The sequence below is a fragment of the Phyllobates terribilis genome, unplaced genomic scaffold (genome assembly GCF_046119375.1).
Source record: "Phyllobates terribilis strain yellow unplaced genomic scaffold, ASM4611937v1 Scaffold_11__3_contigs__length_659146591, whole genome shotgun sequence".
NCBI lineage: Eukaryota > Metazoa > Chordata > Amphibia > Anura > Dendrobatidae > Phyllobates > Phyllobates terribilis.
The window spans coordinates 220539468-220563381 of record NW_027362771.1 but is presented as its reverse complement, the minus strand read 5'-3'; the positions used below and the strand labels follow the sequence as shown (position 1 = coordinate 220563381).

The window sequence follows — 23914 nt, the reverse complement described above, 5'->3', positions numbered from 1 at the left end:
CAGGGCTCTTTATATCACTGTAAGCAATTGCAGACACCTGTGCTAATTAGTTTGGCAGGTGTGTCCAATGAACGGCAAGACTACTTAAGAAGGCTGTCCCACATTATTAAGCAGCCTACATTTTCTGCCAAAATGGGAAAGAAAAAGGATGTGTCGGCTGCTGAGAAGCAACAAATTGTGGAGTGTTTAGGTCAAGGCATGACTACAATCAACATTGTGCGATGATCAGGATGAAGTGTCTTGGCAATCAAGAAGTATGTAGCTGATTCACAGTACACACATGTGCGTGCTGATAAGGGCAAATTGAGGACTCTTTCCTACAGGCAATTACGTCAGGTTAAAAGAGCAGCGGCAAAAAAGCCTTGTCATAGCAGCAGACAAGTTTTTGAAGCTGCTGGTGCCTCCAACATCCCCCGAACAACAAGATGCAGGGTCCTTCAGAGGTTTGCAGCTGTGCGTACGCCATCCTGTCGACCTCCTCTATCCACTGCACACAAGCAGAAACGGCTCCAGTGGGCCAAACATTACATGAAGACTGATTTCAAAACTGTTTTGTTCACGGATGAGTGCCGTGCAACGCTCGATGGTCCAGATGGATGAAGTGGAGGATGGCTGTTTGATGGACACCCCACGCAAACACGGCCACAGCGCCAACAAGGAGGAGGTGGAGTAATGTTTTTGGCTGGAATCTTGGGGAGAGAGATTGTCAGCCCCTTTAGGATCCCTGAAGGGGTAAAGATGAACTCCATAATGTATGTGGAGTTTCTCAAACAGCACTTCCTGCCATGGTTCAAGAAGAAGAACCGTGTATTCCACAGCAAGATCATTTTCATGCATGATAATGCACCGTCTCATGCTGCACATAACACATCTGCATCTCTGGCTGATATGGGCATAAAAGGGGACAAACTTATGGTGTGACCCCCATGCTCCCCTGACCTGTACCCCATTCAGAACCTCTGGAGCATCATCAAAAGGAGTGTCTATGATGGCGGGAGGCAGTTCACATCTAAGCAACAGCTCTGGGAGGGTATTCTGTCCTCATGCAAAACAATTGAAGCAGAAACCATCCAAAACCTGACAAATTCAATGGACGAGAGAGTTCAGAAGCTCCTTTCGAACAAGGGGTCCTATGTGCAAATGTAACATCACCTAGAATAAAGTTTTGAGTTGAAAACTGTTTGATTTCAGTTTCTAATAACCTGCTAATGCTTATAATTTCAAAAATGACCATTTGTTTGGTCTTTATTAAAATGAAAAGGTTGATCGAAGAGTGTGGGGGATCTAAGAGTGTGGCAACCCAGTAGTCAGGATTACTTCGAATTCTGACAATCTGAGGGTCATGTTGCAGGTAGTGCAGCAAGAAGGCACTTATGTGTCTTGCGCATCTCGGAGCCCCAAAATTATTTTCCGGGCTAGATGCACCTAAAAATTATTATTAATTTTAAATCTGGTGGAGCTTAGTATAGATGGCCTGATAGAATCAGTACTGCACACTGCTACAAAGCCCAAATTATTTTTCAGCCAAGATACAGATAAACATGATTAGTAATTTTAAATCTGGTGGATCTTAGTATAGATGGCCTAATAGAATCAGTACTGCACACTGCTACAAAGCCCAAATTATTTTCCAGCCAAGATACAGATAAACATGATAAGTAATTTGAAAGCTTAAAACGGTTGGTGAGGTGATTTTAACCAATCATCAAGCTTTTACTCTCCCCAGGATGACACAGGGGTAGAAAAGTCGTTTCGGATCCATGATTTGCGAGTCTGTCTACAGACAGAACGCTGGCTGCGGGGCATGACAAGATCTCCAAGGCGTAAGTGGCGAGCTCCAGCCATTTATCCAGATTGGAAGCCCAAAAAGAACAAGGGTCCAGTGACACAGTCATGGCTTCAATGTTTACTTGGAGATACTCCTGTACCATCGTCTCTAGGCGTTGACTATGTGTCAGACTTCTTGTCTCCTGTGGCCTTGCAAAGGATGAGCTAAAAGAGTGGTGAAATGATTCCGCAAAATTGATGTTACCAGCAGATACTGTGTTTCTGTTACGATTTGAGTGCTGAACACTCGACGGTCCCACGGTTGGCAAGTTGGAACTGTGAGATTTACTACGTGCACCACTGGTGTTTTGTGGAAAAGCACATGTAAGATTCTGCAACAGTCTCTGCTGATACTCCTGTATGCGTGCATCCCTTTCTATGGCAGGAATTATTTCTGCAAATTTACTTTTGTACCGGGGATCTAACAGTGTGGCAACCCAGTAGTCAGGATTATTTCTAATTCTCCCAATTCGAGGGTCATGTTGCAGGTAGTGCAGCAAGAAGGCACTCATGTGTCTTGCGCATCCAGGAGCACCAAGTCCCTGTTGTGTTGGTGGCGAGGTAACAATCATGCTTCCTTCCTCTGTCCTCTCCCCCCAACCTCGCACAACAGAAATGTGATCAAGGTCTCCCTCATCTGATGAGTCTTCCATCAGTTCGTCCTCCACTTCTTCCTGGGCTCCTGCACCTTCCTCACTAGTTTGGCTGCTACCATGCACCCTGGTAAAACCATCTCCTCCACCCTCACATGCCTGCCGCCTTGGTGCTGCCGACCGCCTGGACCTTGCAGATGTTAGCCCTTCCGCATACAACTCCTCCTCCTCTACTTCCTCCACCTCCTCTTGTGCCACCACCTGACTCCGAATTCTGTTTAACATGTGCTCCAGCATGTAAATCACCGGAATAGTCATGCTGATAATGGCATCGTCAGCACTAAACATCTTCGTCGCCATTTCAAAACTGTGCAGAAGGGTGCATAGGTCCCTGATCTGAGACCACTCCTCCAGCGTGATTTGCTCCACCTCTGGATCCCGTTGGCCCAGGCTATACGTCAGAACGTATTGCACCAGGGCTTGTCGGTGCTGCCACAGTCGCTGCAACATGTGCAGAGTTGAATTCCACCGGGTAGGCACATCGCATTTTAGCCGGTGAAGTGGCAGGCCCAACGACTTCTGTAGAGATGTAAGTCGCTGAGCTACGGGATGCGAACAGCGGAAGTGAGCACACAGCGACCGTGCCCTCTGCAGAAGGCCATCTAGTTCAGGATAGTGGGCTAAAAATTGCTGGACAACCAGGTTCAACACGTGAGCCATACAAGGCACGTGTGTGACATTGCCCCGGCGAAGGGCCGGACCCAGGTTTGCAGCATTGTCGCACACGGCCTTCCCTGGTTTCAGGTCCAGTGGAGACAACCATTCATGAAATTGGTTCTCCAGAGCTGACCACAACTCCTCAGCTGTGTGACTCACATTTCCCAGACATTTCAAAGTAAAAACCGCCTCATGACGTTGAGCCCTACTGCCAGCATAGTAGGGAGGTGTGCAGGATCCCTTCTGCGCAGTTAGAAAGCTTGTGGCATGACCAGACAGGCTTTGGGTGCAGGTGGAGGACCGAGAGGAGGTTGAGGAGGCAGAAGCAGTGGAGGAACTTTGACATAAAGAGGATTGACGCACAACTCGTGGGGACGGCAAGACTTGGACAGCAGCCCCTTGTCCTGCTGTCACCATAGTTACCCAGTGCCCAGTCAGCGACATGTAACGCCCCTGTCCATGCCTACTCGTCCAAGTGTCTGTGGTGAAATGCACCCTGTCACACACAGAGTTTCTCAAAGAAGCGGTGATGTTGTGTGCGACATGCTGGTGGAGCGCAGCACACCTTTCTTTGAGAAGTAGTGCCGACTGGGCATCTGGTACTGGGGCACTGCGACGGACATAAGGTCTCGAAAATCCTCTGTGTCCACCAGGCGGAAAGGCAGCATTTCTGTAGCCAAGAGCTTGCAGATGGTGAAATTCAACCTCTTAGCTTTCTCATGGCTAGGAGGAAATGGTCTTTTACTTGTCCACATCTGAGGGACTGAGGGCTGGCTGTTGTGCTTAGACGGGGTTGAGAAGGGTGTCCCCGGCAAACTGCTGGTCTGTGAGGAAGATGCAGGAGGAAATGTTAGGTTGCCTTGATCCAAAGGTGGTGCTATCGATGTCGGACAGCGCTGAACACCAGCTGGTGTTACCACCTCCAAAGAAAATGATGACCTGCCAATCACGCTGGCTGTTGCGGGTAAAGAGGTGGCAGGTCTGTTTCCCAAAACAGGTGTGACTGCTGTCCCCCCAGTCACAGAGGATGAAGAGGCTGCGGATGCACAAGATGTGGCAGACGGCGGTTGGCCCGGCCGGCTAGGCCGCATTGTAGCACAGTGAGCTTCCCACTGCAACTTATGCTTCATGTCCATGTGCCGGTTCATGCATGAAGTACTCAAACTATGTATTTTTTGACCTCTACTTAGCTTCTGCTGACAAATGTTACAGATAACATGAGTTGGGTCATCTTTATCGATCTGAAAAAATGCCCAGGCTATGCAAGGCTTAGCACCCATGCGACTTGAAGAGCCACCACGACTTGTGGTCAGAGGCAGAGTTGTGTTTGAGGATGCAGTTGTTGATGTGCTTCCAGTACTACGTCTCTGTCCAGGAAGGCGCAACCTGACCTCGTCGTCACTAGCATCCTCCTCCACCTCCTCTGCTGACCTCATCTCTTGGCTGACTGTGGGTTGACAGTAAGTGGGATCTCCAACCTCATCATCATCACCCTGTGTGTTATCACACCCGTCATCCTCAGAGCCCTGACAAAAAACTAAAGTTGTCGCTCCAATCAGGTATTTGAGTCTCATCATCGTCTTCCTCATTGTCTCCACCAACAGGAATTACAGTTTGGGAATGAGCGTCTACATTATGCTCAGAACCTTCTGCGTCTGGTCCTGGATCCGACTCATAAAGATTCTGGGCATCAGTGCAGATCATTTCCTCGTCTGGATTCACAGAAGCTCTGGAGCCGACCTCTGATTCCCAGGCTATAGTATGAGTAAACAGCTCTGCAGACTCAACCATCTGTTCTACCTCATACTCAGACGGGCAGCTGGAGATTTGGGAGCTGTGAAGAAGCAAGTGCGATTGGGGTGACACCTCTGAGGACTGGAGTATTTGTGATATTGAAGTTGATGTGGAGGAGAGCCCATTTAAAGGAGCACTTGATATCCATTGAAACACCTGCTGTTTTTGTGCCTCATCTGGAATTTGTAGCGATTGGCGTGGCCGTAAGAAAGGGATCTTATCACATTGTCCGCTAAAAGAAGTAGACATTTTAGTTTTGCTGGAAGATGGTCTTTCTTCTGCAGATGTTACTGTTGCTTTAACACCTACTCCACGGACACAACCTTTTTTCCCCTTCCCAACACGCCTATTCCCCTTTCCACCAGCAGCAGGCCTTTTTCCACTCATTTTGGTGGTTAACTAATTCACAACTCTGGAGTTGTTTGCACAAAAAAACAATGGATGGGAACCGAGCAGAGCTGAGTGGCCAAACTGTGGTATTAGGCCAAAACTATTGTCTGGGTTAGATGCAGAAAAAAATTATATTCAGTTTGCAACCTGATGGAGGTCAGTATAGATGGACTAATAGAACAAGTCCCACACACTGCTAGAAGGCCAAATATTTTTTCAGAGCTAGATGCAGAAAAAAAGTATATTCAATTTGCCACCTGATGGAGGTCAGTATAGATGGACTAATAGAACAAGTCCCACACACTGCTAGAAGGCCAAATATTTTTTCAGAGCTAGATGCAGAAAAAAATTATATTCAATTTGCAACCTGATGGAGGTCAGTATAGATGGACTAATAGAACAAGTCCCACACACTGCTAGAAGGCCAAATATTTTTTCAGAGCTAGATGCAGAAAAAAATTATATTCAATTTGCAACCTGATGGAGGTCAGTATAGATGGACTAATAGAACAAGTCCCACACACTGCTAGAAGGCCAAATATTTTTTCAGAGCTAGATGCAGAAAAAAATTATATTCAGTTTGCAACCTGATGGAGGTCAGTATAGATGGACTAATAGAACAAATCCCACACACTGCTAGAAGCCAAAATATTTTTTCAGAGCTAGATGCAGCAAAAAATTATATTCAATTTGCAACCTGATGGAGGTCAGTATAGATGGACTAATAGAACAAGTCCCACACACTGCTAGAAGGCCAAATATTTTTTCAGAGCTAGATGCAGAAAAAAATTATATTCAATTTGCAACGTGATGGAGGTCAGTATAGATGGAATAATAGAATGATGCTATGCCCAAAAGGTTTTACTTCACTAGGTGCAGTAAAAAAATTGGTATTCTATACACAGGTGGTGTAGCTTGCAACACAGATAGGCTACTCCACTGACTAACACACTCTGCAATAGTCCAAAAAGGATTAGCTTTGCTAGATTTAGCCAAATGCTGTGAAAAAAACTTGCACAGCACTGGCACAGACCTGCCTGGCAAAAACTGATAGGAACGATGTAACTTAGTCCTGAAAAGGACTGCAATTACAATTAGTCTTTACTCCCACAACCTATCTATTTAAGAGCACAGACCTGCCTGATAAAAGTCGTAGGAAATGCTGTAACCTAGTCCTTAAAAGGACTGCAATCACAACTATTCCCTACTCCCAAGCTATCTGTAGATTTGTGCGAAAATTGGCTTGAAATTAACAAGGTATAGCGCACACAGCAACAGTCGTGCCGTCTAACACGCAGCTGCAGCAGTGAGAAAATGGTGGCGACGGGGAAAATGGCTGGGTCTTATAGGGCAAGGACATGTGACATACACTGCCAATGACACATGCCCTTGCTTGTGTGAAAAAAAGGACTTCGCTCCGTGTGTGCGCTGCTGATAGGCTGACAGATTGCACCTCCCCACTGTAAATGCGGGAAAGAGAAAAAAAAAATGGAGATCTTCATTATTCCTGCAGAGATCCATCCCCTGCCCCTCCCCCCGCCCCGCTGTACACTCAAACTGCGTATTAACATTAATTTTCATCATTACTGAGAAAAAATCCAGTTATGATTTTGGTGCACGAACAGTTATCGAACATAACCTCGAACAGCCAAATTTTTTTAAAATCGTTCGTGTTCGCCGAACACCGCCCAAAACAGCTCGAATTTGAGATTGGCGAACAGTTCGAGTCGAACAATGCTCATCTCTATTCTAGACATCACCACAATGAATTTTAAACAAAACAATTCAGATGCAGTTGAAGTTCAGACTTTCAGCTTTCATTTGTGGGTATCCACATTAAAATTGGATGAAGGGATTAGGAGTTTCAGCTCCTTAACATGTTCCACCCTGTTTTTAAAGGGACCAAAAGTATTTGGACAATTGACTCCAAGGCTATTTCATGGACAGGTGTGGACAATCCCTTCGTTATGTCATTCTCAATTAAGCAAATAAAAAGCCTGGAGTTGATTTGAGGTATGGTGCTTGCATTTGGAAGGTTTTGCTGTGAAGTAAACATGCGGTCAAAGGAGCTCTCCATGCAGGTGAAACAAGCCATCCTTAAGCTGCAAAAACAGAAAAAACCCATCCGAGAAATTGCTACAATATTAGGAGTGGCAAAATCTACAGTTTGGTACATCCTGAGAAAGAAAAAAAAGCACTGGTGAACTCATCAATGCAAAAAGACCTGGGCACCCATGGAAGACAACAGAGGTGGATGATCGCAGAATAATCTCCATGGTGAAGAGAAACACCTTTACAACAGCCAACCAAGTGAACAACACTCTCCAGGAGGTAGGCGTATCAATTTCCAAATCTACCATAAAGAGAAGACTGCATGAAAGTAAATACAGAGGGTTCACTGCATGGTGCAAGCCACTCATAAGCATCAAGAATAAAAAGGCTAGACTGGACTTTGCTAAAAAACATCTTAAAAAGCCAGCACAGTTCTGGAAGAACATTCTTTGGACAGATGAAACCAAGATCAACCTCTACCAGAATGATGGAAAGAGAAAAGTATGGCAAAGGCGTGGTACAGCTCATGATCCAAAGCATACCACATCATCTGTAAAACACGGCGGAGGCAGTGTGATGGCTTGGGCATGCATGGCTGCCAGTGGCGCTGGGTCACTAGTGTTTATTGATGATGTGACACAGGACAGAAGCAGCCGAATGAATTCTGATGTCTTCAGAGCCATACTGTGTGCTCAGATCCAGCCAAATGCAGCCAAACAGATTGGTCGTCGTTTCAAACTACAGATGGACAATGACCCAAAACATAAAGCCAAAGCAACCCAGGAGTTTATTAAAGCAAAGAAGTGAAATATTCTTGAATGGCCAAGTCAGTCACCTGATCTCAACCCAATTGAGCATGCATTTCACTTGTTAAAGACTAAACTTCAGATAGAAAGGCCCACAAACAAACAGCAACTGAAAACCACTGCAGTGAAGGCCTGGCAGATCATCAAAAAGGAGGAAACACAGATTCTGGTGATGTCCATGAGTTCAAGACTTCAGGCAGTCATTGCCAACAATGGGTTTTCAACCAAGTACTAGAAATGAACATTTTATTTACAATTATTTAATCTGTCGAATTACTTTTGGTCCCTTTAAAAACAGGGTGGCACATGTTAAGGAGCTGAAACTCCTAAACCCTTCATCCAATTTTAATGTGGATACCCTCAAATGAAAGCTGAAAGTCTGAACTTCAACTGCATCTGAATTGTTTTGTTTAAAATTCATTGTGGTAATGTCTAGAACCAAAATTAGAAAAATGTTGTCTGCCCAAATATATATGGACCTAACTGTATATTGGGTCCTGGTTATAGGTGGACCAGACTAATGTCTAAGGCTTTGTGCCCACGATGCAGAAATGCTCAGGATTTTTTCCTGAGCGTTTCTGCATCTCCCTGCCAGAAAAAACGCATGCGGATTGTACATGCGTTTTTCCTGCCAGGGACATGCGGATGTGAAGTGTTCTCCACATGCATTTCTGCATGTGGGTTGTCAAGCGCTTTCCAAGCGATTTTAGCATCACTTGGAAAGTGCTTGTCAACTTGGTCACACTATATAGTGTGACCTTAAAGAATGGTATAAAATAAAAAATAAATCTATACTTACCTTCTGATGGCCCCCGGAGTCTTTATTCGCTCCGTCCTTGCTTGCTGGCAGCTCGCGGTACAGGACCTGCCGTCACATGACTAAATGACGTCAGCTCAGGTCCTTCAGTCCACCGTGAGTTGCCGGCAAGTGAAGACAAGCGCACCGCTGGCCATCAGAAGGTAAGTATAATATTTATTTTTTATTTTATTCTTTTTTTCACAGGTTCTATGGTACCCGGGTCCGGAGGAGAGTCTCCTCTCCTCCAGACCCGGGTACCATCCGCACATTGAAACGCATGGATTCCGCATGTACAGATGCAGTGATGCGTAATCCAATGCAAGTCAATGGCGTCGAAAACGCAGCGCTTCCGCAAAATAATTGGTAGTGAAGCGTTTTTTTCCGCAATGGTAATCCGCAGCGGAGATTCCCGCAGCATATGCGCAGCACATGCGGATTATCATTGGGGAACATGGCAGGCCTTCTACCATGCGTTTTTTAAGCGTTTCTGCAGCGTTTTTGCCGCTGCGGAAACGCTTAAAAAACGCATCGTGGGCACACAGACTAAAGGAGTTGAGCATGAAACAACAAGTTTACTGATTGTAAGAGGCAGCAATTCACAGCTGATGCTGTACAGATTTTCTGAATCACTTCCAAAGACTAATTCGGGCATTAAAAGAAGGAGCTAGCCATAGCACACAATCAAGTAACTGCACCATTTAGTGTAGGTTAAAAATCTAAAGTAATTGATTTATTGCAAACAGTTAGCTCTTCAAAGGTGATCTGGACTAGGAATTATAAATGCATAAATAGCACCCTGGTCTGCTGTGTTTTAAACTGTATTAGTTATGCATACTGTAAATTATACTGTATATCATGCTGTATTTAATAACTTTTGTAAGATTCTTTAATAGACTTAGTGTCCTTTTTACTTTTGCAGAGACAAGAAAGTGGACAAACTGCAGTAATGGTAAGCATAGTGGGCTATTCCAACCTATTGTCTATGGGAAGTAAGATGAAATCAAATGAATGTGATTGATCAGAAATTCTAAACACAGATTGTAGACAAAGATGGTGCTGTTTCTGGGGAAAAAAAACAATGTTCTTCTTTAATCATTCCAGTACAGCTAAGGCCAGGTTAGCACTTTTGTTAAAGGGAATCTGTCAGGTAATTTTTGCTTACTCTACTAATAGTATCCTGAAATAGGGCTTGGGCAGCCCTTTCAGGATATGTAACGTTTATTGCTGTATGTTGCCCAGTTTATTGTCGCAAGTCAAGAGTATGCTAATGCCAAATTAATATTCACTCCTTCTCTGCCCATAATCCCATCCACCCCTCTGCCGGTGTCAATGATTCAGTCAGGCTGCCGTATGCCCGAGGATCGCATCACAAGCCTCTGACTGGCCATTTGCTCTCCTGACCTAAGAGTGACAGCTGCATAGAAATACATGCTGTCACGCTCAAGTCAGAGAGAAGACGGCGAGCCTCAGGATTGCGATGCGCTCCTCGGGCGAGTAACTCATCATTCTGACAGAATCAATGTGTTACGGATTCGGGTGGTGGAACCCCTGTGCTTCGGTGCAAGGAGGAACCAGAGGGACGTGACTAAGTGCCTACTCGGCCTGACCAAGTCCGCACGGTGGCTTAATCGACTCTGTGAACCAGGGAGGGACCAAGCAGGGGGACCAGATGCCGCTCTGGGACCGACCTTGTGTGAGAGCAGGTGACTCCCACGGGTCAGATGGCAGGAACTAACCAGTACAGTTGATGCGCTCGGCAGGAAGGCTGACGGGTTGTCCGGATAGATAAGCTGGCTGGTTCGGCAGATAGCCAGATGGGTGCTCCTGGTAGGCAAGCTGGCGGGCACGACAGGTAACAGGTAGGTGCTCCAGGTAGGCTGGCGGGCAGGCATGACAGGTAACAGGCAGGTGCTCCAGGTAGGCAGGCTGGCATGCACTACAGGTAACTGGCAGGTGCTTCCAGGTAAGCAGGCTGGCGGGCACGGTAGGTAACTGGCAGGCAGACTGGCGAGCAGGACTGACAGGCAGACTGGTGGGCAGGACTGACAGGCAGACTGAAGGGCAGGACTGACAGGCAGCGGGACCTGAAGGCTGAAGCAAGTGTTAGCACACAGAAAAACTACTTTGCACAGGCACCTCCATATTGGAGGAGGTGCTTTAAATAGGGGAAGTCCTCCGGCCATTGGCCGGGGACATTTTAGGCGCGTGCCCTAAGCACAGTGCCCGGGAAGCTGCGCGCAGTGCGCGCCACAGTAGCTGCGGGACGGGAGCCGGAAGACGCCGGACCAGGACCGTGGTGGTGAGGGGAACGGCGTCTCTGCCCGGCAGGAGGCAGAGACGCCGATGCTACCCAATGACGCTGGCACAGAGCATTATAGATGTCTTTCAGTTTTGCGGCGTGTTTACAACTCCTGCTTTTCCCGCTCACTATGCACTGAGCGGTGATAGTGAGCGGTGACTGAAGCCGTGACAGCCCACCACTATGGCTAAAAGCCCAAGGCTGTTGGGAGGAATAAAGCTCATTTCCTCCTGGCAGCAGGGCTCTCAATGCGGGTGCCGAGCAAATTCAGAACACTGGATAAATGAGCTAAAAATGAATAATTAAAAATGAATAATTAAAAGACATTTTATTAATATAAAATCATACAACTAAAATTGATAAAATATAATTTGGGATGCTGCTGCGGGAGAGAGAGAGGCGCACAGAGGAAGTTTCCAATATCAGATGCCGCGGTCTAGATACAATGCGCAGTCATGAGTATTGGCGACACCTGTGAAGAGAATCTTACCTCCGGTAAGTGCACAGTCCGTACGTAGCGTCTCCCGCAGCAGCCGCAACAGTATCACGCTGCTACAAGGGTCCGCTAGGAGCAATTTATGCCCGCACTACCTATGCAGCTATCTGGCAGTCCTGGAAATAGGGCCATACTATATTGACTGAACATACTCTCCATATATCTGCAAGGATCCATGCGGATCCCCCCATCATAAACCACCGCCTCCGAAGGAGGAAGCCCATTTTATGTAATACCTTACCAGCCTATTATATACCACCGCACATACGATCAGGTACTAGTATTATCATATCAATAGGCACTTTGCCACAAACACACCCCTATACCCTATCAAATAACGGTTGTACCTTTCATATTCCAGTGTCCAGCACTTCTGCACTTTAATTATCCTCAGTCTCCTGAGACTTCTAAAGGACATCACGCAGAACCCTCACCAACTAGGTAAATATTCTCTACCCAATCAGGATATTGTTTTTAATACTCCTTCCACCCACAGTCCCCCTTCTGAACCTATTGCACAGCTCTGCAACACCAGGCACTATTACGGGGACTTTCCTCTCACTACCCCATAAGGGTAAGTACCGCACGTGCTTATACTTAGGCCTCTTATCAGGATTAACCACTATCCTCATATCTAAAAAAACTTCCTCCCTCTATCTAGGGCCTACCACCAACCACCACTAGCTCCAAATCTATAGAACCACTCCTAGCAACAGGACTTAAACTCATCAAGTCGATGATATACTCAACTCTTTAGCATCGGAGGACAAATCATTCTTCTATTTTGTCCCAAATTATATTTCATCAATTTTAGTTGTATGATTTTATATTAATAAAGTGTGTTTTAATTATTCATTTTTAATTATTCATTTTTAGCTCATTTACCAGCAGTTCAGCGCGAATTCAACATATAATATTTATTTATCCTATCCCCTGGGCAAACTGTGGTTTTGCCTCCGAATTCGCAGCAGTCCTGCTGGCAAGATTGTTCCACCGCCACTGTCACATATTCCCTCAACTTCAGAACACTATTAACCTGCAGATTAACCCTGCAATTGTGGTAAATGCAAATACAGATTTAAATACAATTTCCTAATGTACAAATTTAAAAGTGCACCTACTTGCTGAAACAGAAGAAACATGGTTGCACCTGGACGGAAAGTAAAGGCGTACTGTGAAAATGGTTGATGGGGTGCGCTGATACACTGAAGTCCTACTACAGAAGAAATGCTGCTGCAGAACACAGGCAGTCTAATACAGGCTACTAGCAAGGGCTATTGGGTTTCGCTTTAAAGAGGACCTTTCATGTTGAGTATACAGTCTGGTCTGCAGGCATTTTTATATTTAACAAGAGGTAAACGAATATATAGGTTGACTGGAAAAGATTCAGTATAACTTTTAATTTATGAATATATTCTGAGCCTGGGTGTTTTGTGAGCGGTCCTAATCAGTACCTAATACATTGTTATCTCTGTATGCACACTTTTACATGGTACATTGTCAGTCACTGAGTGAGCATATGTTGACTATTAATAATGTAAATACTATTAACTATTTAATTGGACTCCCCTCAAAGGGTATCCTTAGATAGACAGCATAAAAATGCACGTTTGACAGAATCAATGACGCTGGCGCAGAGGGGTGGGTGGGATTATAGGCGGGAGAGGAGTCAATATTAATTTTGCATTTACATGCGCGCTGGTTAGCCAAGCGTATGTAAATGCATAATGAAAATTCACCCCTTCCCCCACCCATAATCCTGCTGACCCCTCTCGCCGGCGTCACTGATTCAGTCAGACTGCCATATTACTCACCCGAGTATCGCATCACAATCCTGAGGCTGGCCGACTTCTCTCCAGACTTGAGCGTGACAGAATGTATTTCTATGCAGCTGTCATGCTCAGGTCAGGATAGCACATGGGCCGTCCAAGGATTGCAATGCGATCCTCGGGCATACGGCAGTCTGACTGAATCATTGACACCGGCAGAGCGGTGGGATTATAGAATGGGGAAGGGGTGAATATTCATTTGACATTAACATACACTTGACTTGCCGATGCGTGACAATTAATTTTCAGGGGCTTACAGCTAGACAACGGGGCCATGTACAGCAATAAACATTACATATCCTGAAAGGGCTTTCCAAGCCCTATTTCGAGATAGTATTAGTAGGGTATGCAAAAATGGCCTGAAATATTCCCTTTAAAGTATCCATTATTATGCTCAGTCACATATTCCATCATGTTTGCTGGAAGAAAAAGGACAATGATGACTTCTAGAACGGAAACCAAACAGACCCCAATAAAGTGAATGAGGCCCATCTGGCGCCATTTGTATCCCTTATAGGACAGATGCATTGTTTTGCTGAAGTCCCTATAACAGAAAAATGGTATGTTGAACGTTATTGTAAATCCATCATTAGAAAATTAATGTAGACCTTTGACTGGTTGTCCAGGAAAAAAGGACACTTCTGAATATTTTTGCACAAACTAATGCAATCAAGGGCATGAACAGCACAGTGGGCAGCACAATGGCTCAGTGGTCTGCACTAGAGATAATCAGATATTTTGAAATTAAAATTTGACAGGTTCAGTTTTTCCCAAAAATTTGATTTACAGTAAATACATTTGTAAATACATTTGTCGCAAATAGCAGGTACTCTAATAGCACAGAAAAGAAAGTGTATAATATTCTTGGGTCTTACAGGACTGTATACAACCCCTTTCAATATCTTTAATGCAAAAATAGCCTTAGTAATATCAAAGTGACCTCACCATAGAAACAGATGGCAACCAATAGTCTATTTACTAACACAGTGCACTGACAGATTTTCCATGTTTTTTTAAATTGAAAAAAAAAACAGTCCAAAAATAATCCCTCTTAGTCATTTGTGATCAGACAGACAATTCTGTGCAGAACACTCAAACTGACGGTGTCCCTGTTAGAGGTAACATCATACTGCTTTAACTGAGATAAGTGATGTACCATAATGCACTCTGCTGCCACCCCACTAATATGCTTGTCAGAGGCAAAGGAGGTCAATTGTGGCCTGCATTTGGTTATACTATTGCCTGGACAGCTGGAGCCAGTGATGATGGTGCATCTACTGCTGCTAAGCTGTGGTATGGGTAATTTTTCCTTTTTCATTAACCTGTCCATTACTATTTCTACTTTTCTTTCACCATACATTTTATACAAATCTTTAACTTTTGACAATCTTTTCAACCCCAATTGTTAAACTTTGCCAAAAGGAAATAAGAAATGCTAGGTAGATAGGTACATGTACAGAAATCAAATTGGACTAATAAAGCAGGTGTGCAAAAATAGACATGCACAGTGCTACATCTACTTTTTTATTTTTTTGTCCTATTTTTATAGGAGTGCTGAAGACCAGCCGAGCACACCACTCTGCTATCTCCGGTGATCCCATAAAAAATAAATGGAGAGGCAGTATGTATAATATTCCACAACTCCATTCAATTGGGGCTCAATGGGTCTTGTAATCAGTGGGGGTCCTAGCAGTCCAAACCCAAGTGATTGGGAAGTTATCCCCTATTCGATGGATAAGGGATAACTTCTAAACTTCAGAATACCTCTATGTTATTGCACTGATGCGCAGTATACACACGTGGTCAAAATTGTTGGTACCCCTCGTTTAATGAAAGAAAAACCCACAATGGTCACAGAAATAACTTGAATCTGACAAAAGTAATAATAAATTCAAAATCTATGAAAATGAACAAATGAAAGTCAGTCATTGCTTTTCAACCCTGCTTCCACAGAATTTTTATAAAAATTAAACTCCTGAAATAGGCCTGGACAGAAATGATGGTACTCTTAACTTAATACTTTGGTGAACAACCTTTTGAGTCAATCACTGCAATCAAACGATTTCTGTAACTGTCAATGAGACTTCTGTACCTCTCGACAGGTATTTTGGCCCACTCCTCATGAGCAAACTGCTCTAGTTGTCTCGTGTTTGAAGGTTTCCTTTTCCAGACGGCATGTTTCAGCTCGTTCCAAAGATGCTCAATAGGATTTAGGTCAGGGCTCATATAAGGCCACTTCAGAATAGTCCAATGTTTTCCTCTTAGCCATTCTTGGGTGTTTTTAGCTGTGTGTTTTGGGTCATTATCTTGTTGCAAGACCCATGGACCTGCGACTGAGGCCAAGCTTTCTGACCCTGGGCAGCACATTTCTCTCTAGAATCCCTTGATAGTCTTGAGATTTCATTGTACCCTGCACAAATTCAAGACACCCTGTGCCAGATGCAGCAAAGCAGGCCCAGATCATAACAGAGCCTCCTCCGTGTTTCACAGTAGGGACACCGTTCTTTTCTTGATATGCTTCATTTTCCATCTGTGAACATAGAGCTGATGTGACTTGCCAAAAACTTACATTTTTGTCTCATCTGTCCATAGGACATTCTCCCAGAAGCTTTGTGGCTTGTCAACATGTAGTTTGGCAAATTTCAGTCTGGCGTTTTTATGATTTTTTTTCAACAATGGTGTTCTCCTTTGTCGTCTCCCATGAAGTCCACTTTGGATCAAACAATGACGGATGGTGCCACCTGACACTGATGTTCCTTGAGCTTGAAGTTCACCTTTAATCTCTTTAGAAGTTATCCTGGGCTCTTTTGTTACCATTCGTATTATCCATCTCTTTGATTTGCCATCAATTTTCCTCCTGCGGCCACGTCCAGAGGTTGGCAACAGTCCCATGGATCTTAAATTTCTGAATAATATGTGCAACTGTAGTCACAGGAACATCAAGCTGCTTGGAGATGGTCTTATAACCTTTACCTTTAACATGCTTGTCTATAATTTTCTTTCTAATCTCCTGAGACAACTCTTTCCTTTGCGGCCTCTGGTCCATGTTAAGTGTGGTACACACCATGTCACCAAACAGCACAGTGAGTATCTGAAGCCCTATATACAGGCCCACTGACTGATTTACAAGATTGAAGACACCTGTGATGCTAATTAGTGGACACAACTTGATTAAACATGTCCCTTTTGTCACATTATTTTCAGGAGTACCATCATTTCTGTCCAGGTCTATTTCATGAGTTTAATTTTTTTAAAAATTCTGTGGATGCAGGGTTGAAAAGCAATGTCTGACTTTCATTTGTTCATTTTCATAGATTTTGAATTCAATATTAATTTTGTCAGATTCAAGTTATTTCTGTGACCATTGTGGGTTTTTCTTTCATTAAACGAGGGGTACCAACAATTTTGACCACGTGTGTATTTCTATCTGTACAATTATAATGGAAAATATTTGCTGCTTAGGTTTTCTTTCTTGCTCTATCCTATAGTTGATGGTATATTTATATGTAAATATCGCTGCTGTTTTGCAGATAGCTTACTTATGTCTTACATGCCAGGGTTAATTGCTGTATTCAAGGAACAAATGCTGTCAAGCCATGTTATATTTCTTATAATACCAACTCATCGCTCCTTTGTGTCTTGGAACAGATAATGATACACTATCTTACATCAGTGGTATCTTCAGCTATCCACCTCTGGACTTGACTCCTGAATTCAACCCAAAGATGAAAGACTACTATGCAGAGCTGCCATTTGATGTAGTGACAGTAGAAATTGGAACAGAGCCTGCAAACTGCAATAGCCAAGTTCACCTGGATGACAAAAATGGACCACGGTAAGCAATGATAGCAGAAGTCAGAATGAAAAACAAATAATGTGGTTTTTTTTTGTTAGCCTCCACTATTTTAGATATAATATTTAGATTATATGCTCAAAATACTAACTAAGAAGTCCTATGCAGCTGCAGTAAAGGAAAATGTACATACTGACATAATGTATAATCCATCTTAAGTGAGTTTATGCTCAAGCTGCATTTTTGTTTTACATAGAGATGCAAAACTCCCTCAGTACATTAAAGGGAATCTGTGATGTGAAAAAGCAATATTATAATCTGCAGGTTTAAAGTGTTCTAAGCTGCCCAGCACCAACACTGAGAGCCCCGTTGCTGGGAGGAAATTATCTTTATTCCTCCCAACAGCCTTAGGCTTTCAGCCATAGGGGTGGGCTGGTATGACTTCAGTCACCACCCACTATCTCCACTCAGTGCATAGAGAGCGGCAGCTGTAACCATGCCCTAGCACTGACTGACAGCCGGCTCAGCATTATTGATGGCTGTCAGTCAGTTTCGGGGCGTGGTTACAACTCCCGCTTTTGCCGCTCACTATGCACTGAGCGGTGATAGTGAGCGGTGACTGAAGCCATGACAGCCCACCACTATGACTAAAAGTCCATAGCTGTTGGGAGGAATAAAGTTAATTTCCTCCCGGCAGCAGGGCTCTCAATGCGGGCGCCGAGCAGCTTCACAACACTATTAACCTGCAGATTAACCCTGCAATTGTGGTAAATGGAAATACAGATTTAAATGCAATTTCCTAGTATACAAGTTTAAAAGTGCACTGAAGTCCTGCTACAGAAGAAATGCTGCTGCAGAACACAGGCAGTCTAATACAGGCTACTAGCAAGGGCTATTGGGTTTCGCTTTAAAGAGGACCTTTCATGTTGAGTATACAGTCTGGTCTGCAGGCATTTTTGTATTTAACAAGAGGTAAACGAATATATAGGTTGACTGGAAAAGATTCAGTATAACTTTTAATTTATGAATATATTCTGAGCCTGGGTGTTCAGTCAGCAGTCCTAATCAGTACCTAATACATTGCTATCTTTGTGTAGCACCCCGAGGGCTCGGCTGCTACAGGGGTATTGCACCTCAAACCAGAGGTGTGGTATTCCACTCCCGGGTAAGGATGGAGTGTGGGCCAGGACTCAGTAAGCTGCATGCACCACACACACCCCATTTCCGAGGGACAGCTCAACGGTGCTCCCACTAGACAGAAGTGCAGGCACAACAGCATCTGTCCCTGGCTGGAGTGGGGAGGGGGTGGAATACCCAGTGGTGTAGGAGCAGATAGGGGTGGGACTCTGGGCAAAGGTAGGAGCCCATTGGTTGCTAGTCACCTGGGCTCACACATAGAGGGAGGTATATAAGGTGGGCACCATCTTAGAACAGTGTTCAGTCTGAGAGAGGAAGTGACAGAGCAGGGCCTCTGTGGAGCTCTGCTCCGGAGGCGGGCCTAGCCTGTGAGGCCAGAGCCAGCAGAAAAGACAGGAACAGAAAGGAAAGGAAGAAAGGAACAGAACACCAAGAGAGGCCCAGAGACACGAAGGCAGAAGGAACCTTAAGGACCCAGGAGATTGCGGGTGACGGGTTGGCAGAACAGGGTACCGGATCCCAAATTGGTGGAGGCGACTAATCCTCAGCCAAAGACCGGCGGTCGTGACTATATCTCGGTGCGACCCCTCACTACACCTACCAGGAAGGCACACCATATAGGGTCAGGGACGCAGAGATCAGCGTGCCCAGAGAAGGCCCGAGGCAGCCGGACAAACGTAGAGTCACTGGTGGGGCACGGCCAGAGAAAGGAAGAGAAGGGAGCCCTGTGCCACGCTCTGGAATTGCCTGGGAGTTGGTCGAGCCCCTTGCCTGGTGGACGCAGCACGGCTTGGGCAGTCACCGCCGGTACCGAGGTAACTAGGACCAGTAAAGAACTGTGAGTAAAGCATTGGAAACTGCAACCACACGTCTCTGTGTTTCATCGCCGCACCAGCACCATTAGTACTGGGACGCTCACACCATCACTCCCATCATCCACACTAGCTGCCCTGAGGCAATATTTCTCCCGTGGGGAGTTATCCCATACTCGGCTGCGCAAACTACATCAGCCTCAGCGGTCTGCAGCACTGCGGCGGTCCCCACTGACCGCAATCCACGGGTGGCGTAGTCGGACACTTATTATAACACCAATAGACTGCCACTGGTTTGACCGCCCTGGGCACGGACCGGGTCACCGCCACGGAGGACTACAACCCCCAGCGATCCGGCTCCGGGTATCCCCCTGCACAGCACAGGCCCAGGGGGCGCGTCATTTGTATGCACACTTTTGCATGGTATGTTGTCAGTCACTGAGTGAGCATATGTTGACTATTAATAATGTAAATACTATTAACTATTTAATTGGACTCTTCTTAAAGGGTATTCTTAGATAGACAGCATAAAAATATGCACATTTGCAAGTGACATACATACCTTTTCTATCTGCTGTCATTCTCCTGCAGTGAGAACTTTTATCTTACATAGTGCATAGATTGGTGCCAAGGAGACTGACCAGAGCCTGACTGAGTGTGCACATCTAAATTCCAAGTAGAGGAATTCATCAGATCCAACTATTCATTTCCATAGAGCAGTTAGACAGATGCTCACCTCACCGTCTCTGCCACCTTATGATCCAAAGCTGCTGTTATCCGTACTGCAAAATCACAATCCACAACCCCCACCATGGGCAGTTTCAAGACTTGTTCTCCTAATCACTGCTTTTACTCTCCCAAGCCATGTGCTTGTTCAAAGGCCCTGTTATCTCGACATTCAAACATAATGATAAAAGTGTAGACTTCAGAACAAACACTGACAGACCATTAATGTGTCGCAGGAGCAGTGGAAGAAATGTACTGAACTAGAACTTTCACTCAAGAAGGATTACCCGCCCCCCAGCAACAATGAAGTGAAAGTGACTGGAGAACTGTGTGCTGCTCAAGACACAACCTGAGAATAACCCTTTAAGAAGCCATGTGTTACGCATGTGGTTTGTGAAACCACTGTGCCATGGTCTGGGGAGATCTTGGAGGGGCATAACTAAGAGAACACCTGGTTCTTCACTAGAGCCCCTGATAGTGTGATTAGACTTGAACCCAGATGGAAGCCAGGTGCTACTGCAGGACGGACCCTCGGCGCCATGGCAACTGAACCCAAACTGGACAGTGAAGCAGGGTCGGCCAGGAACTGGTTAGCAGGAGGGTACGGCTGATAGACACGTGCTGGATCAGGCACAAGCAGGACTGGTACATGAACACGGGACAGCCACAGGTACGGGATCACAGATGCAGGTTCACAAGTGCTGGTTCAGACTGGGCAGGTGAGGTTAGCAGCACAGGTGCGGATCAGATGAATCAGGACTAGACACAGGCAGAGCGGATTTGGGTACAGGAAGAGCAGGACGCACTAGAACAGGTGCAGACAGGTGCAGAGTACACTGGTATGGGGAGCTTACAACCAGGCAGCAGCAAGAATACCGATTACTAGAAGTTGCTAAGGCACCTTCCAATATGGGAGGATGCCTTATAAGTCAAACGCCTTTCAGCTATTGGCTGGGGATGTTTTTAACAGCACGTGCTGGCCCTTTAAGAGGCAGGATGCGCGCTCACTCCCTAAGCACACTCCCAGGAGACCTGCCTGCTATGTGCCGATCCTGGGAGGAAGCAGACGCTGGGTGAGCACAGATAGGTACGTTAACACGCCGGCGTCCCTGCAGGGGGAAGGAAGGGTGATGCTGTAACACCATGCCATTATTGAGACCTTTAATTGGGCATCACAGACAATTTTGATATATGGAAAGCTAATATTTTTCTGAGTTATAACTTAGAACAAGATATTTGAAATAATATATTCAGATGAGAACTTTGGAGTATGTTCTTGGTTAAAATAAAATAATTTTTCATCATCTAATCTGTTTTCAAAAGGAGATAATGTTCATGTATATTGTTACTTGCCAGTACTATACAGAATATGACTTATAAATCTGTTTTGGCACATGTATGCGATCCATTCCTGATCATTTACACAAGCAATATGATCATGCAGTTAGCTAAGTAACAGCACTCCATGCCAAGCAGCAGCAGCTGCAAAGTAGTTCAAATTTAAAGGTGCATAAAAAGAGAAATCCGCAAAACTTTTCAACTATTTTTTTTAAAGAAATTGAGATTCAATTTCATATTACCTGTCGCTTCCAAAGATTTTGACAAGGTTTACTAGTGATGTGTAATTTTTTTACAAATGTGTATTGCCTAGTTTGCTATCATTATCATGCTGTCATTAATTCTTTAGTTTGAGAGCATAGTTGAAAGACATCTTATATTTTGACTTTATTCAGAAAATCAGCAAAAGCGGCAGTTGATTCACTTACATGCTTTCCACATTAGTTTTGATATTTGTGTAAGATTGTTCACATTTTCCATGACACCAACCAAAGATTTAGAAGCGGTTAATCAATTTGCCAATCTGTTTTGTGTTAATCTAAACTATGGGATTCAACAACAAAAATAATGTACACAACATTAGGAAAATAGTTTTATCTGGCAATAACATTGTGTTTTCTGAGCATTTATATCAATGGGATGTTTTGTTAAAATAAACACTAAATATAAACTTCGATACAGGTCTATACTTGTGCTTTTTTTCTGTATATCTTGTACATTATAGTTCTTGAAGAACAGGAGTGCACAACATTTTTTGTCAAACTGCCACATTGTCATACTGAACCAATCCGAGGGCCATAAAAAATGTAAAGGGCACTTACATGAATACATCACCAGAACCACTGTCAGTGCATGTATTCATTAACAGAATCAAGTTTTATGTTTTTGAGGAGAATTTGGAGAGTTTCTGCTCAGTTCCTGCTCTAAAAACTCATGGTAAACTAAAAATAACATTACATTGAGTTTTGGGGGCAGAAACTGAGCACAAACCCTCCAAATCCTCCTCAAAACTCCAAGCTTTGAGGAGTTTTGATTTTTACAATAGCAATGTAGCATATCATCTGATCAGGTATGGATTGCTACATGTGTACAAGAACACAACCACCGTCAGTACATAAATCCATTGTTACGGGGCCGGGTGGTGGAACCTCTGTGCCGAGGTGCAAGGAGGGACCCAGAGGGCCGTGACTAAGTATCCACCCGAACCGACCCTGGTCGTACTGCAGCTAACGTCACCGTGACCAGGGAGGATCCAGGCTGAGGGACCAGGTGCTACTCTGGGGACGACCTTGTAAGAGAGCAGGTGGCTCCCACGGGTCAGATGGCTGGGATTGACCGGTATGGCGGATGGACACGGCAAGCAGGCGGAAGTCTCTGGTAGCTGGCAGGTGGACACAGTTCAAGAAAGCAGGGCAGGTAGCAGTCTATAGGTTTTACCAGGAAGATGGTCTCAACAAGTGACGGCAGGATCTCCAGGCAGGCTGGCAGGAAACAGGCAGGTGCTCCCAGGTGAGCGGGCAGACAGACGAGGCGGGTAACTGGCAGGTAACTGGTGGGCGCTCCCAGGTGAGCGGGCAGACAGACGAGGCAGGTAACAGTCAGGTTACTGGTGGACGCTCCCAGGTGAGCGGTCTGACAGACGAGGCAGGTAACAGTCAGGTTACTGGTGGACGCTCCCAGGTGAGCGATCTGACTGACGAGGCAGGTAATAGTCAGGTAACTGGTGGACGCTCCCAGGTGAACGGTCAAACAGACAAGGCAAGTAACAGGCTGGCAGGCAGGACGAGGAATCAGGCTAGCAGCGGAACCTGAGGGCTGAAGCACAGGTGAGACACAGTGCAAACAACTTTGCTCGGGCACCTCCATTTTGGAGGAGGTGCCTTATATATGGGAAGTCCTCCGGCAATTGGCCGGGGACCCCTTAGGACGACGCGCGCGGCCCCTTTAAGAGAGAGGGAGCGCGCGCGCGCCCTAAGCACAGTGCCTGGGAAGGAGCGCGCCGGCAGCAGCGAGGGAAGGAGCGCAGGAGGACGCCGCGTGCTGAACAGGAAGGTGAGAGGGACGGCGTCTCTGCCTAGCAGGAGGCAGAGACGCCGATGCTACATCCATCACCAGAAGCACCATCAGTTCATAAATCCAGCATCAGAACCACTATCAGTACATGAATCCAGCACCAAAACCTATGTCGGTACGTGAATCCAGCACCAGAACCATAGTAAGCACATGAATTCAGCACGAGAACCACCATCAGTACATGAATGTTGCACCAAGCTTAGTTCAGCGATCAATTGAAATGTCAGGTCAGCCCCATGTACACTTGTTTTGCATGAACCTGTAACCTTAACAATGGTAAGGAGATGCTGGGATTTGTTGTTTACAGCCATTATCAGACTGCTCGCCATACAGGAACCACTACTGATTAGATATAGTCATTATCACAAATAAATATTTACACATAAGTATCTTACAAATGACATCTCCTCTGACTGAAGTTGTTCCCATCCCC

At 45.1% G+C, this 23914-nt stretch overlaps 1 protein-coding gene across 2 annotated transcripts in view; it reads left to right on the top strand.

Moving 5' to 3' along the window:
- Positions 1-23914, top strand: part of CPED1 (cadherin like and PC-esterase domain containing 1) — a 581247-nt gene that overhangs the window by 277882 nt on the left and 279451 nt on the right. For both annotated transcript variants that reach the window (XM_073652067.1, XM_073652068.1), the window contains 2 exons: positions 9898-9927; positions 17251-17437. In XM_073652067.1, coding sequence (XP_073508168.1) covers positions 9898-9927; positions 17251-17437 — 217 coding nt within the window. The remainder of the gene's footprint in view (positions 1-9897; positions 9928-17250; positions 17438-23914) is intronic.